General features: G+C 30.7%; 1 protein-coding gene across 4 annotated transcripts in view; it reads left to right on the plus strand.

Annotated features, from left to right (window-relative positions):
• LOC147079035 (uncharacterized) overlaps positions 1 to 16,142 on the plus strand; it is a 62,906-nt gene extending 46,764 nt beyond the window's left edge. For 2 of the 4 annotated variants that reach the window (XM_085952750.1, XM_085952757.1), the window contains 7 exons: positions 1,430 to 1,539; positions 3,018 to 3,164; positions 6,263 to 6,342; positions 10,387 to 10,908; positions 13,734 to 13,839; positions 14,427 to 14,545; positions 15,429 to 16,142. In XM_085952750.1, the coding sequence (XP_085808876.1) occupies positions 1,430 to 1,539; positions 3,018 to 3,164; positions 6,263 to 6,342; positions 10,387 to 10,908; positions 13,734 to 13,839; positions 14,427 to 14,545; positions 15,429 to 15,548 (1,204 nt within the window). In that variant the 3' untranslated portion in view covers positions 15,549 to 16,142. The remainder of the gene's footprint in view (positions 1 to 1,429; positions 1,540 to 3,017; positions 3,165 to 6,262; positions 6,343 to 10,386; positions 10,909 to 13,733; positions 13,840 to 14,426; positions 14,546 to 15,428) is intronic. The other 2 variants (XM_085952766.1, XM_085952774.1) reach the window with 1 other exon arrangement.
• Positions 16,143 to 16,515: the final 373 nt, after the last annotated feature.

The following is a 16,515-nucleotide window of genomic DNA, read 5'->3' on the forward strand; positions in this document are numbered from 1 at the left end:
AGACGGTGTAGTATTACATTTATAACAATACTTAATTAGTATTACGGCGTATTGAGCTAAGTAAACGTTTCCCATAGTATTTGCTTACAACTATAATAACATAATATCATAGCGCATTATACGATTAATATATTATCTGAATAATCAGTTTTCTCGTAGTGTCATATTTTATAACAAATAATATTTCATTTCACTATTCGATTTAAAAACGCTGATGCTTATACTTAGTCTAATGTAATTGTATACCTATTATATTTTATATTGTGTAAATTTTGTGTTGACGTGTTACTTTGGTATTGTATAAATAAGGGAAAACAATTCAACACAAGGTCACTCAAATCAAGTCACTCGACTCAGAGTAATTAGCAAGTAACTATCATTGTATAAATACGCTGCTAAATAAATCTCACCATACGACATCGAAGACTTCGTCATTACTATCATCCTCTACCTACGCATCGACACCACACTGGAGTGACCTCAACAGTGACCACCAACAGCCAACAGATGGAACAAACAAACAAAAAACTTTGTATTTTATATAATACGAATTTAGAAACCTTCGCAGGTGTGCGCACAACAACTGACAAAAGTTTCATCGCAATCGGGTGAATGGTATAAGAACGCATACGAATAGAAGAAGATAGAAGAAAATGGTTGTACCAATTCACAGGAAATTGCAGGTTACACTATTCTGGTTGGTGCCTTGCATTGGAACTTTCAAGGCCTAAAACCTACCATAAAAAATCTACCTAATTAATACTCTATCTATACAATATGTAGGAAGCGCAATATAATAATAAAGTTTTAATTAGTAGTTGAAATTCGACACTATGCGCACTCACAAATGGTAAATGCACACTGACAACGAACACGGTTAACTCTCGGTTATAATAAATACAGTAAAAAACTTATCGTCTTCTTTTATAAGTAAATTACTTTAAATTAAGTTAAGGATCATGTAAAAATATTTTTTGAATATTTTAAGTGTTAGTAAAAACCAGTCGTAAATAAATAGATACTCACTATGAATACATTCACTAAGCGTATTAATTTTTAACAATGGAATTAGGTAATGTGTTGGAAATTTAATTAAATTGACTAATGAGAAATGTCGCTAAATATAATCCATAATCGGTAAACTGAATACGTACACCAATTGCGGCACCAAAATGTCAGGTTTATGTTAGTAAAACATACGTATCTTACATTGTATGAATTTATTATTTGTCAGTGTGCATTTTCCATTGGTAAATACACATAGTGCCCGAAGATGCCGAAAGGCGAAACCAGCTGTTCAAAAGACGTCGCAAATGGAACAGTACAAAACTTAAATCAATTTATAGTTAAAATTCTATCAAATATTCTCGGATGATGGTATTAATTAATAATAATATATTATAACAGTATTTTTATTATTTGTCCACAGTATTGATTTCAACAACCCCATCAATTCAAAGCCCTCAAATCTTGCCAACTCAGCAGTTCTTCGTATGCTCGAAGAAGAAGAGCAGAGGCAAAGACATGGGCAGCCCGGAAGTGAGTACATCATCATGATTTTTTTTATTCACCACATTAATAATATATTTTTTATATAAATCATTAAAGTTAGCGTGTAAAATTGCGTTTACTACATTGATGTATGCTTTGGCTGACGATATTAAAAAGAAAATTAAGTCCTTCCCCTTTCTCACTCCAATATTTGTGAATGCTCTGTGGTATTTAAATTAGGTTATGTATTCATAAAAAAATATATCAAATCAATAGTACCTCATCGTTACTATTAATAACTACATTCAAATTATTATTATCTTTACTTTATCATAAAAAAAGAATAATAAAAAATGTTAATAGTAAATACAAGATATTATTTCATTATATATTTAAAGTTGTAAAAAAAACATTTTTAACGCTTATAAACGATTCCCTGTTTAGCCATATTATCATTATAGTATAAAGAAAGACATCATTATGCAGCATCAGAAATTTCCATAACAATTAATGTATGTATTATAGCAAAACTGACATAGATAAATATCATAATAGATTTTTGGACTATCATTACGTATTCTTTCTCCTTCTTTTCTCGACGTTTCAGAGGCCATTTTAATGTGTCAAAATACATAGATAACTTCTTGACAATACCAACAGAAAACAATATGGGCAATATTTAGAAACGCCATGGCTTCCGGTATTTTCATCAAAATTTAATATCCGATCTGGTATCTCTGGTCGTAACAACTGACGTAGTACAATAATAATTTTATTAATACTACTTTTTTTACTCTGAGCAACGTCTTCTCTCTGCTAAAAAGTTACTTTTTCGACATATCTACTGACACCTTATGGCACACTTCAACATAATAATTTCTTGAGAATAGCCTCTGCGAAACGTCGAGGAAAGAAGGAGGTAAAATACGCGATGACAAACATCCGTGAAAGTACAAACATTATAATATTATGTCAGTTGCTTATTATACTATATATTACTCATATTTGTCGTCCCTCAACTCAAAACAAAATAAATCTTGACACAAGTAGGTACCTACATAATTTATTAGCAAGATTTTATAAATCAGGGCCTTACTGAAATTTAGTGATATAAATAATAATCGAGCACTTTTATTTACGAGTAGGTATCATGGTTTGTCATATAGCTATAATTTACGTTATTCTTTAATATTCATGATTTTTTGTTAGCATGGAAAATTAATAAGGTATTTATTTAAACACAGTTAATCAATATGTAGATTGCAAAATACGTAAAATTTATAATAAAAATATGACTGTAAACAAATAAATTACAATCATTGCAACAATTATATCGCAGGAAAAAAATATGACATCACGTAGTTTTTCAAAAAACAGCCAACGCTTAATATTATTTATTTAAGTAATTCAGTCAAAATAATGTTGTATATATTTTTGATTTTAAACTATGCCAAATTACACAATATTGTTATTGCAAAATACTAATATATTTTACTCGACGGTTGGTGCATATTCTTGATCAAAAGGATATAACAGAAGCGAACGAGATTGTGATCCTACAATGCGACGAACCGACCGATTCATAGATTGGCCCCCAAAGGCGAGAGCGAATGGAAGCCAATTAAGTCAGAATAATGCGTATACCTCAAAATTTTTTGTGCCGCCAAACTCAGGTACCGAATATAAACAATAATTAAAAATAAATAAAAAGAAAAAAACAATTCTCACAAGGTGGGATTAAAGTTTGTAAAACAAACACTATGATCATTTTATCGTATGTATATAACATATTATCGCCTCGCATATTCATTTTTAAAATGCTTGTCAAAATATATATTATATTTTTAATATTTTATTTAACACTGACGTGTTTGCAAGACCATTGCATTTTGAAACGGATTTATTTGCTTTAATAAGAGTGTGAAATAATAAATATTTTAAAAGCACACACCACTATGTTGTACCTACTTCACCAAATAAAAAAATGAAAACGTAAAATTATTCTATAATTGCTATTAAAACATATTTTCACAGATTCAATGACGCAATTTTAACGATTGTATGAGAATCGTCAAAAAGTATCATTGAATTGTTGGTGGAAAATAGTTGAAATCCAAACGATAGCTGTATAAAATTATCAATGTTATAATTAAAAATATAATATCTTCGATAACAATGTCATTATTTAGAGTTTTTGAACGTATATTATATACCTACTTACTTTAACATAATTACCTATAGGTATGGAACTTAATTTTAAAATGAAATAATTATAATATGTTTTGAAGATGATTTAATTACGCTTAAAATAAAGAATCCGTGTAAAATCTTTAGATAATCATCGGAAAATGCTGAGAGTAACTATTAATTATTTTGATCTAATCTTTATGTGAAGTGAAGAAAGATTGCATACAGACTGTTATATTCTGTATTTTTGTTAGCTAATGTAGGTACCATTCCGTGTAATTTGCCACAAAACACGTACGATTGCAATTTTTCCACATATTAATAATTTTTCTTTAGTTTTTTTTTTGCATAGAGTAGGTAGATATCTACCATTAAAATATTGTAATGTTGCCAGTTGACATACACAAAGCGCTGGCAAAAACGAAAATGACGAACGCGCAGAAACGCATGTTTTATGCAAATGACGCAACAAATGGACCGGGGATTTTATTATCCCCACCTTTGCCCTGGAGTGGGGATAAAGTTATTCCCGAAATGTTCACAAGACGATAATAACGCCGGGCGTCAGGTTTATTTTGAATTTCACTTCACCTATCAGCGATACACCCTACCTGCCCATTGTAACGTTATACGGAATCGTGTTCGCGCTGTTTTTTCAACGTTCGATTTGACAGTTTAAAAAATACAGACACAGTTGCACACAAAGCATTCTCACGCAAACGCTACCTACTAATATTAATTGCATTGTAAGTGTTATATTTTCAATTAATACTTATTTATATATATATTGTGTTTTTTTCAACAACCATATAAAACATTTTTCAGACAAATAAACATTGTTGACTAACTAACCACATCAAGTATTTTTTAATAGATGGCAATATCAATTATTGTTAATGGTTCCCAATTCGAAATTTCAAATGGTTAGGATTTATGACTTACATTAATCTATTAGTACTTACATATATTATAAACAAATTAATCTTTAATAAATAAATGTCATTATTAGAAATATTAGTAATCAATGAAAGTGTGATAAATTGGACTGAATATTATCTTTGCAGTTAGATAGTTTTTTGACACTGGTGGGAGCTATATTTAAATAAAATAATATGTGCTACAAAAATAAAATTGGACCAGTAAAAAATATTTTATCTAGTTTCAAAAATATTGATAATTTTATAAAATCAATGTACCTACATACTGCTAAATAAATTATTGATGCCAAATCTATTGTAATTTCCAAATTATAATAGTATTGAAATAAAATATCTAAGTTTATCTATAGTTTCTTCTTAAATATTTCATTATTAAAAATAATTATTTAATCTAGGACATGGTTTTTCTTTTGCTACTATATTTTGGAAAATCATTCTCACTATTGCTCCATACAAATATCATTAAAATGTTGCCTGCCCGATGAAAATATAGAACAGAAGTGCATTTTCAATCATGGCTGACCCAAATATTTTCGAAAACTTGCAAGAAACAGCCACAGATGTCGTCGACACTTATTAAATATAGAGACTGAATCAGATAATAATTTTATTTGGCACCATACGAACACATGCATATTAACGATGAGCAAAATCTATTTTCATTCTAAATTATTAATTCAATAACCTAAGAGACAATAAGAAACGACACATTATATTAATTTGCATGAGTCATAGACAAAGAATAGAGAAAAAATTATGTCATCATCATTCTTTCATTTTCATCTTTTTTCACTTTTCTTTACAAATAATGATACACATTAGATGCATTTAACATTATTTAAGTTTTCACTAGTTGCATTACTTTCCGATTACCTATTTTTTTAAATATGAAAGTACTTGTGTTCAAATAATTTGTTAAAACCGCTTTCTGCTTACTAAGAGATTTATGTTTTTATATTAGAAATAACTTTGTATTTAGAAAGTATATTATTAGCCATTAATAAGGCAATAATTTTTAATCTAGTTTAAAAAAACGAAATTAGGATAATATGACATAATATGGATATCTACAGAATGGAGATATTTTAACAGACATTACAATAATTGATTGGTTGTTAAGTCATTTGGGCAACGCATTTCGTCAATGTGCTGTATCTGAAGAAATATAATGATTATAAAACCGATCACTAAATTTGATCCAGATGCAGGATTCAAGCTAACAACCCATGGGAATTTCAAATTCACTATATTAAAAAAATATATTATGACGCCTACTAAGCTCTTCATTGAGATCTTCAGAATATTGAATAATCTCATCAACAGCCTGCAAAATCAATAGGATAGTACAGCTTATATAAAAATTTATTATTATTAATTGATTGGGAAAAAACAATCAAAAGGAAATTAAATTTATAGGTGAGTCATTGATTGACACACGTGATTCGTATCAAGACGATACTGAGGGGTTATTTTCCATTATACTGTTAATAACAGTTTCCTGATATTTTCAATAGATAGCGTATTTTAATTTAGAATTACAATAATAATATAATGACTATATTGTAATGTACAAATATCATTTTGTATCGTTAGTAGGCATTGCAGTATTATCAGATCGTTTCATTGAAAACATTGTTATGTTTTAGGTGTGAAAAGAATTGCGTGGCCACCACCAGAAGACTCAGAGGGACAACAACCTGGACAAGAAGCTCCTGTTCAAAGACAGGTATCATTAACAAAAACGACGGACAACTTGCTGATGTTTCAAATTTGAACATATTATTTGACAGATTGTCACCATAGACCATTTTGTTTGTTTTTATTTAAGTAAATGGCTACACAAGATACACCATCAATGACATTAATTATAAATAACTATAACAGAAAAACAAGTTTAATATCATGCACACTTTAACTTGTCTCTATTAAAAATGAATATCACGATGCCTCTTGAAGTAAAAAGCATCAAGATATTTTGTGTCATAAATATTATGTTGTAATAATTTTAACACTAGATATTTAATTTATTATTAAATATTCAAGTATTGGAGATTTAATATATTGCCTAAAATGTGCTTTGAAAATTTAAGTATTATGGTCTGGAGGTCATTCTGCAATGATGTTAATATAATACAGGATCAATTCAGGATTAGAAGACAAAGCAGCAATGAACATCTACAACATTTTTTTCTCCATTAAAACATTATTCCAGAATGACCGCACGGTAGTCTTGAAGGTGTATATTGTGTCACTATTCGAATTATAACTAACAGTTGGGGCAGTGTTATTATTTGTTGTACATAAATGCCAAAAGCATGAACACTTTAGCTCTTATAATGCCTAAGATTATAAATATTCCCACAACTAACACCGTATATTATTTTCGAGTAATCACCAGAAATGAACTGAATCAATATCAATCTTTGAGGGTAAAACAAAGTGTAGGCTGTTACTAGGTTCGAGATTATTAACAATCTCAGATATCTAGATTTATTCAAGTTTTTTATTCTCTATTTACTCACATCTCAGAGAACTAGCAGCAGGGCATCTCTTTGCATTTACCCCAAAATACATTAATCAATAAACAATCATAGGATTAGTAAACTAAATATTTATTCATAAGGGGTCTTCCATAAATGAGGTCACACAGTTTTCAGTATTTTTAGGCTCCCACTGATGGGAGAGTTTAGAATGCGACAAGTATAACTCGAGGCTTGGCGACGGTGCTCATGTTATTATCAAAATATTTTGAGAGTATTCCCAAGATTGGAAGATATTATTCCCCACTTCCTTTATAAAACAGAAATATAAAATACAATGGTATTTTTTTCCACCGTGTTGCAGTATTTTTAGTTATATGGGATTGATAATTATATTGTCCTGTCATCGCAGCGATTCTTTCTCAAATTTGTTTATGGGGCGAATAAGCTCTTTTTGTCATATTTCTTCATTGCAATATGACTTATAATTTTCCTACCATCACTTTTCAAAACTTTTTGGATTATTAACACATCTAAATGACTTACAGCACACACAAATAAGTAACGTTAAATGCTTTCATGGTGAGAGGAACGCATAAAGGAGATTTCAGTATACCAAGCTGGCGCATACCAAGTTAGACTTTTCACATTCTATATTTTGTTGGCTTTGCGATATCATATTATTTACAACTTTCCCTATCCGTTTAGTCACAAATCATCACACTATCAGATACCCTTCTCCCTTTAAGGTGTGATGTCATATATAGACAGGCCCTGTAATAAAATAACGGATAGAAGTCAATAATTACTTTTATTAGCTTTAAGAAACAAAAATATTTTCACAATCTCAACTAAATGACAGAGCATAATTTGGATAAGTAATTATTAGTAAAAATTTGGTAAGCTTTTAGCTGAATTCACATAATTTTTACATGTGCATAATTATTGACCATTCATAATGCATTCAGGGCCATTCATTGGACGGCGTATTTCTATTAAATAGTATGCAGCCAATGAAAGATCGAACGATTAGTATGGCGTGATTTTCAGCGAATGAGATTTTATATCATCATGATGCGGATTTTCAATTTAGGATTTTAATGAGTGCAGTGAAAAAATTAAACCTCATTGATTTTGACATAGTTTGTAGGAATTAGTAGTCAACTATTTGCATAGCATGTGATGTCCTGTGACCAAATGCATATCTTTTGTTATACTTATTGTACCCAAATTAATAATCATTCAGTGAATTATATTTAATTGCATGTCTCATATTTCCACCGGCAGATGTCTCTTTAATACCTGTCAGATCCCCTTGAATATTATTCAAAATTTAATCAACAGTAAAAGTTCATTTCTGGTTTTCAAGCAAAATTTCTATAGTAGGTACGTATAATAAGCCATGGTGTCACTCATCATGGTATTGTATTACTAATATTTATTTATATACAAGGCAGCCATTGTGATTTGAGTGTATTATATATTTTATTCCTTGAGAAAATATGCATGAATATTGGTATACTTTGGTAGCGTGTTCACTAAAGATAAATGTACTATCCACATATTATGAACACATTAGAACACTGTAAAAATAAGGATCCCTGGTGGAATACAACATAGTTCATGAAATTTAAATTCTAACTGTATTATATCCACATAGATAATTTTATTTGCAGTTAATAAAAAAAATTAGATCCTAAATAATGTATTTTCCCCCAATTAAGGGGGGACATGCTCGTCGAAGGTCAAAATTGAGTTTTTATTGTATTTTCAAACCATGATCCTGGACACTCCTTAAACGTTGTAGATAATCTATTTATATAATTTTGAAGCCTTATTATCCTTTATAGTTATTTTAAACATTTGATGACTGCATGAAGTATTTTTGTTACATAAAATAGTATTCTTTTAAACCTCTCGCTCTAATGTTTTAGAATATGGTCATATTTCGGTACAGAACTGTGCAGTGGTGTTAAGATTTTTTACATTTATTAATTTTTAAACACATTTATAAAACCATTAGTATAATTTATTACGAGATAATTTTTGTAAAATATTCACGATAAAAAATTATTTTGATAATCTCTGTGATCCCAAATTTGACAAGAATTAGGCATTTTATTATTCAAAAAATCGGCAAGATTAACACATTTGAAGATGATTCTAAAGATACTTATTATAAGCTATGTCTTTGACCATTCAAGTGTGATAAAAATCTTATGAATAATGATTGCTTTATAATAATTATTGACCTAAGAATAAGGTAGTGTTTTTTTGAAATACGCCATTTCTTTTGTCATTCCCTAGTGGTTAAGCTACAACATACGGCCGTAGCCATAAAATGACAAACTATAATTAAAGTAGGGAGTAAAATTATGTTAACGCGCGTGTTTGAACATGTACCTAACGGATTTTTTTAAATTTTTTTTTTAAACGGTACATGTTCAAACACGCGCGTCAATATCATTTTACTCCCTACTTCAATTATAGTTTGTCAATGTATGGCTACGGCCGTATGTTGTAGCTTAACCACTGGGGAATGACAAAAGAAATGGCGTATTTCAAAAAAACACTACCTTATTCTTAGGTCAATAATTATTATAAAGCAATCATTATTCATAAGATGTTTATCACACTTGAATGGTCAAAGACATAGCTTATAATAAATATCTTTAGAATTATCTTGAAATGTGTTAATCTTGCCGATTTTTTGAATAATAAAATGCCTAATTCTTGTCAAATTCGGGATCACAGAGATTATCAATATAATTTTTTATCGTGAATATTTTACAAAAATTATCTCGTAATAAATTATGCTAATGGTTTTATAAATGCGTTTAAAAATTAATAAATGTAAAAAATCTTAACACCACTGCACAGTTATGTACCGAAATATGACTATATTCTAAAACATTAGAGCGAGAGGTTTAAAAGAATACTATTTTATGTAACAAAAATACTTTATGCAGTCATCAAATGTTTAAAATAACTATAAAGGATAATAAGGCTTCAAAATTATATAAAGAGATTATCTACAACGTTTAAGGAGTGTCCAGGATCATGGTTTGAAAATACAATAAAAACTCAATTTTGACCTTCGACGAGCATGTCCCCCCTTAACGGTATCCAAAAATTATGCTAAAAATTAAAAAAAAATAATATAATTTTATATCAAGTTATTTCTGTTTCATTCATGAAACACATACCAGATACTTAACACCCATGCATATTTTCAAGACGGGATATAAAGATGTGAAGGGTTAACACTTTGTATGCGGGTGGCATTGCAGGCGGCACCCGAGAAGGTCTACCAGTCCCCCGCTCTCACCCGACTCATCCCCATTGAGTTAGATCACACCCACGACCCCGCCCAATCCAAGGTCTACTCCCCCCAGCCCCAAGGCTTCGGGTCCGTGTCTCCCAAGCCCCGTTCGCCTCAGCCCGCTTTCGGCGGAGGCCAGCCTTTCTCGCCTGTATCCCCTCAGGCTTACGCCCCGGCTCACTCCTTCCCCCCTCCAGGTCCTCAGTCTTTCGCTCCGGTCAGCAGGCCTTCCGCTCCCGTCAACCCTAACCAGTTCGGTCCTCCCGCCCAGAACTCCTTCGGTTCGGTATCCCCTGTGCCGTTCCAGAACCGCCCCGCTCCGAAGCAGGCGTTCAGGCCGGTGAATCCTCCGAGATCCTTCGCTCCCGTCTCCCCTCACTCCTTTGGGGGCGCGGCGCCCCAAGTGGGAGGGCAAACCTTCGGTGCCCAGCCGTCCGGCCAGTGGGCCGCCGTCTCTCCGACTCCGGTATACTCTCCCGGTCAGAACCAGGTATGCGGCGTTTCTCAAATGCGACACGACGCTGAGTGGCTAAAGTTGTCCGTGTCGCCGCGGTGCTCCTAATTATTTGTTTTACCTGTTGTGGGATACTAACATAATGCAATAAGCGCAGACTTAATCGCCTCGACGAAACGGAGCTGTCAGTTATAAACCATACAGAACTGTTTATATTAAAGTATCGGGCATCAAAAACAGTTTTATTGCTGAACAATAAACCGCTGTCAATTCGCTGTCATATGACAGTGAATTGTTTTTATTATAAACTTCATTTCACTAATCGCTAGAACCCTATCAATTATAAAACAAACCATACTGTCGTAAAATAGCGACATTGAAGCTATAAATTAATTTGTTTATTAATATTGTATGTTGTGCAGGCTTTCGTGATAATAGTCCCTATTTTTTGGGTCACTATTGTGATTTTTAAAATCGACTTGCTTTAAAATCAGCAGACTCTTTAAATATAATAATTGTACACCTTGCAACTTTACATAATTTTCTGGATGCACTGTTTGAGATTTCGAGTGTTTTAAAACGTGTATTAATTTTATCATCCGAGTTATGAATTACCCGGTCATCCAAAAATTCAATACATATTATTATGACTAAATTTTTAATTGTGTTGTCTCATTAATTAATTTGGCAGATTGCTTCAATTTAAAATAATATTAATCATTAAAGCAATATTTAGTGATAGAAATAAATCTTATTAGCGAACTGAATATAGTTCAAAATAACAGACATGACAAATTTGTGTGTTTTAAAAATTGTCTTTTCTTTATTATTATGTATTCATTATTGTACTAATTTTATTTTGTAAATTTTCTTTTCTCATACCATCAAATAGTTACAATTTCAATAAACTTGTGTCAAACTGTACACACACCATAGATATTTATTTGTCTGCTGCTAAATGTGAGGAGTAGGTATGCCGTATTTAGTATTATGTGAATGGTACAAAAATGGTAAAAATCCAATATAAACGTGGAAAAACGGCTTGACAATAGATCGCAGACCTAAAAAATACGGGACGTATTTTTATAAATGTTATACATACACATGATATTATTGTAAACACTACTAAATTCATGTAACTAAACACAAAACACATTTAGAGAAATTCAGTATCAAGGCACAGGAATATATTAGAATTATTATTATGTATTGTTATTTGAGAAACCCGTGATCTGGGAAAAAAATCTTCTGAATGCTTTGATTATAGCGTAATATTCCTTTGTAAATAGTATCCTGAGATTAACCAACATAAAAAAACTATTTAAACATCGCTTGCAGTTGTTTGACATACTTTTTAACACATCACCAGATTTATTTCAGAAATCACACTAACTATAACACAATATACTATTGTATACAAATGCTATATTCGGCGTTAATAGTTAGTGGTTACAAGATTTTATTAACTTGTAAAAAGTAGCAGAAATTTTTATTTAATAAGTATATTATTGTCTTTAATATTCAAAGTTTATCCTTACATTATTGAAATTGTTATTATACATACCACTTAAAGATATAAATAAAACATACTACCTATCTGTCTTAAAAAATAAATCATTCATGTGTTTGTGATTCTCATACAATTATTTAAATGTGGATGATTTATGAATTGGCAAGAAGTAAAAACTAAATTTAATTTAATTTACGATCTAAGCTCAAAAGATATTTTCACGTCATGAGACATATGGAAGACACAGAAACGTCCTGTGTTTCACTTTCCATAGCCAATAAACAGCATCTTCTCATGGAAATGATTGGCTACATTTATATTAGTAATATTTAGAGTGGTATCTATTTTCAATCAATTTATTTCACACAACACTATCCATATTTCTTATTGTCAGTGAATTTTTATTGATTATTATTTGTCTTGCATTTTTTTAATATGTGATATTAATAATATTTAACATAACATTCAAATGCCTTGCGTGATTTGATGTGACGTCTGCTTCTAAATAATTATTGTAATTTGTCCAGCGCATGAGAGAGAAAAATAAAACAAAAAACCAAAGCGTCCGATTGGAAGTTTGAAATCACAAATATTTTGTATTTATAAATTACCCACTACTTACCGCTAGCTAAAGTATGATCACCGATCAGCCCTTCACATTAATGTGAACCAAAGATGATGGAGAAAGCCTTCGTCCAAATTTTTTGATGTGAACACATTTTTCAATGCCCAAAAAATATATTGTAATTAAAATAGTTATCGTAAACCAAATATAGAAATCGCTGTATTTATTACATAATTTTTTAAATATTATAATAAATCGTTATTTAACAATGAAATAACGCAACACGTCATATGTGCATACCTACTGTTATATTATAACAGTGGTGAAGATTTAATGTAAACAATTACCTTTTAAATGTGTACCTTGATTCGTAAAAATAATTTGAAAATGAGAATTTTCTATACTTACATAATACATGCATTTATTTATTATTCCATCTGCAAATAATGAAATCACAATGAGAGAAATTAGTATCACCTTTAAATATTATCAAATTATTGAGTCTCTTATCTAAACTAACATTTGCTTGTCGATGTACATATAAATATTTACGGGAATATGCCTAACACGAATACCTATCTGAAATATTGGTTATGAATAGAGTAGTATTCAACCAGTTTAAATCAGCAATACATTGGGTCAACTATTATTACCTTGTCAATTGGGTTGCAATTCATGAAGATGATATAAATCTATTCAACTATGTCTAAAATATTTGTGAGTACTGACTTCCTTCGGGCACGGTGAATAAAAACAAGAAGTGATCCCCTTTTGTGTACGTTTCAGTTTGTGGAGCCCCCTCCAGCGACAATCACCCTCCGTCCAGCTCCGCCCGTGCATCAACTCCCCCCCGTAATCCTGGCTAGCCAACCCGCTACCAACACCTTCAGAGGTAAGCCAAACAATAATATATGAATAATAATATCAGATTATATTGATTGTATCAAAATATTAGGAATTAATCAGAGTCTTAGGATCCCATATTATATCCATCGGTAAACTTCAATATGTCGTAACCCAATGATTCGAGTAAATTGATGATTGTCAAAGTTGTTAATTTTGGGTTACGATATATTGATGTTTGTTGATTTTGTAGTAAAAAGAAATTTTCAATCAAATTAAAATCAATCAGTAAAATACATAAGTAACAGAAACAATAATATTGTCAAGATAAAAATAGAATGTTATCTTTTCAAACATCATATTATAAATTTCAATGATTCATTATAAGAAATTCTGTACCTCAAAGCCAGAAAGCCTCATTATACTATGATATCACTTAGACATCAAATTATTCACCCCTTGAGTCTATTCAGTCTAGACATAATTACATTAAATCGTGTATTTTTTGGACATAAAATATTCTGAATTTATTTTAGAAAATGTGCACAGGTCACTGATCCTCTTTTTTTGTAAAGCTGGTTTTATAGAATATGACAATTTATAAATTATGAATGAATCTAATTTTGTGTTTTCCAGGAGGTGTTAATATGCGCGGAGACCAGAAATGGCCACCACAGACGGTGAAGGAAGGCATGGAAGCGGAAAACGCAGCTCGTATTGAGCTGGCCAAAGGACCCGCATGCAGACCACGCAAGGTAATCACCCCATATTAATCATCACTTTTTATTTAATACAAATGCATTACTGACATCTATCTACAAATGAAAACGACCCACTGCATTCTTGCAATATATTTTTTTTAATTGACTTCGCAATCCAATGTGGATTTTGGCCGCCTCACAAAGAGGTTTCGAAACAGATTTTTGTTTTTACGAAAAATGGATGTTATCAGTTTGCTACTTAACGTATTAGGTCTATGCTTTGGGTCCAAACACACATTGAAAAAAATGTGATTTTTCCTGACCCAGAATTTGAACTCATCACTTACTATATTCAGAGTCGGTTATTTTTTAGCATAATCTTTAATGGTAACTTAATTATAAAATTATTTACATTCTATTATCGTAAAAAACTATATTTTTATTGAATACACTTAGTACAGTAGAGCCTCGGTGATCCGGATCTCAATCTTTTTGAAAAATAGTTTCGTATGTTATAAGAAAAAGGTACAATTTAAAATATATAGTTAGTAAAAAAAGGAAATTTCTTTTAAAAAGGATATAATTTCTTCGATTGTACGGATTATTCTCATCCTCAATTAGTCCAGATTATCGGGGTTCTACAGTATTACCAAATATCCACCGGAGAGTATAAGATTCTTGCACCTAAAACAGATCAGTTCAAAAATCAATCCACTAAAATCTCTACAACAGAAAAATTTACAAACCTTGTCAATACCAAAAATTGTTTTTTTAATCATTTTATTAATTTTGAAATTCTTTTTCAATCGAAAAATAATCCAGCTTTTTTTTTTTTTTTTTTTTTTTTTTTTTCGACCATGTCCGATCCTGATAGGATCATATAAATTTTATTTTAGAAAAAATATTATTGCAATGTTTTTTTGTTTGTATGTTGCAGATAAAAAAGGATTATTCGCAATTCTTTGCTAAAAATGCCCTGCCACACAACTACGCGGGCTACAAGATACCTCCGGGAACACAACATTTCGAAGACTACTCCGGACAGAGCCAATTTTAGGCTAACGAATACCTGTTAAAAATATTTCATCACATCCCACCACGATATTCAATCATAGTGCAAAGAAAAACAATTGTTTCCATATAGAAATCATTTAAAAAATATGCAAATAAAAATGCTTTACTCGCCAACCTACTCGAGGTTACTTGCAATCAAAATTACAGTATTAAAAAATTAAACCTTCATTAAAAAAAAAAATTATATTTACATGACGTGGAGTTTGACTCATCCGCTAAAATGTTTAATAGTAATTTTTGTTCTACATTGCCATCATGCTTCATTGCGATAAATTTTTCATTTATTTTAAGGTTATTTATATTCATCATTAAGTATAAAATGAAATATGACTTTTCAGATAATTAATTAAAAAAAATAAAACGATTGAATTGATGCGGCATATCATTATTATTGATAAGTTAATGGGTGTCTTCATTGTATTAAATCAAGCAGGGTTTTACTTTTAAAAAGTTAAACCAAACTGTCTATTTATTATGGCAACATTGGTAATGTCAGATGAACAAAATAAATTTTTTGAAGATAACTGATAATATTTGTGTAATCATTTTTTATAGACAATAAATTTGTGAAAAGTCACCATTGGTTTTATTATTACCATATTAACAAAAACCTCTCATATTATACCTACTTCTCAGTCAACGATAAACTCTTTAGCACGGAGAGCTTTTATCAGGTTCGCTCATACTATACCTACACAACATAAAAGTAGCGGAATATATAATTATGGTTTCACAAAGTAACGCTATCACCCACCTGTGAACCTTGGATTGCTGGCCCAGGGCCAATGATAGTTTTAGACTCATTCTCAAGTGTTGAAAACCAGAGTAACAATTACAAGAGTTAATTGACTATTGAGAATGAAAGAATTAAGATTTTAATTAAAAAATGTGTATCAAAAATTCTGATTGCGAAACCATATTCCAAATTATCCTGCGTCATGCAATGTAAT

This window comes from Rhyacophila brunnea, unplaced genomic scaffold, assembly GCF_057557595.1.
Source record: "Rhyacophila brunnea isolate RB1 unplaced genomic scaffold, BYU_Rbru_1.0 scaffold_10, whole genome shotgun sequence".
Taxonomy (NCBI): domain Eukaryota; kingdom Metazoa; phylum Arthropoda; class Insecta; order Trichoptera; family Rhyacophilidae; genus Rhyacophila; species Rhyacophila brunnea.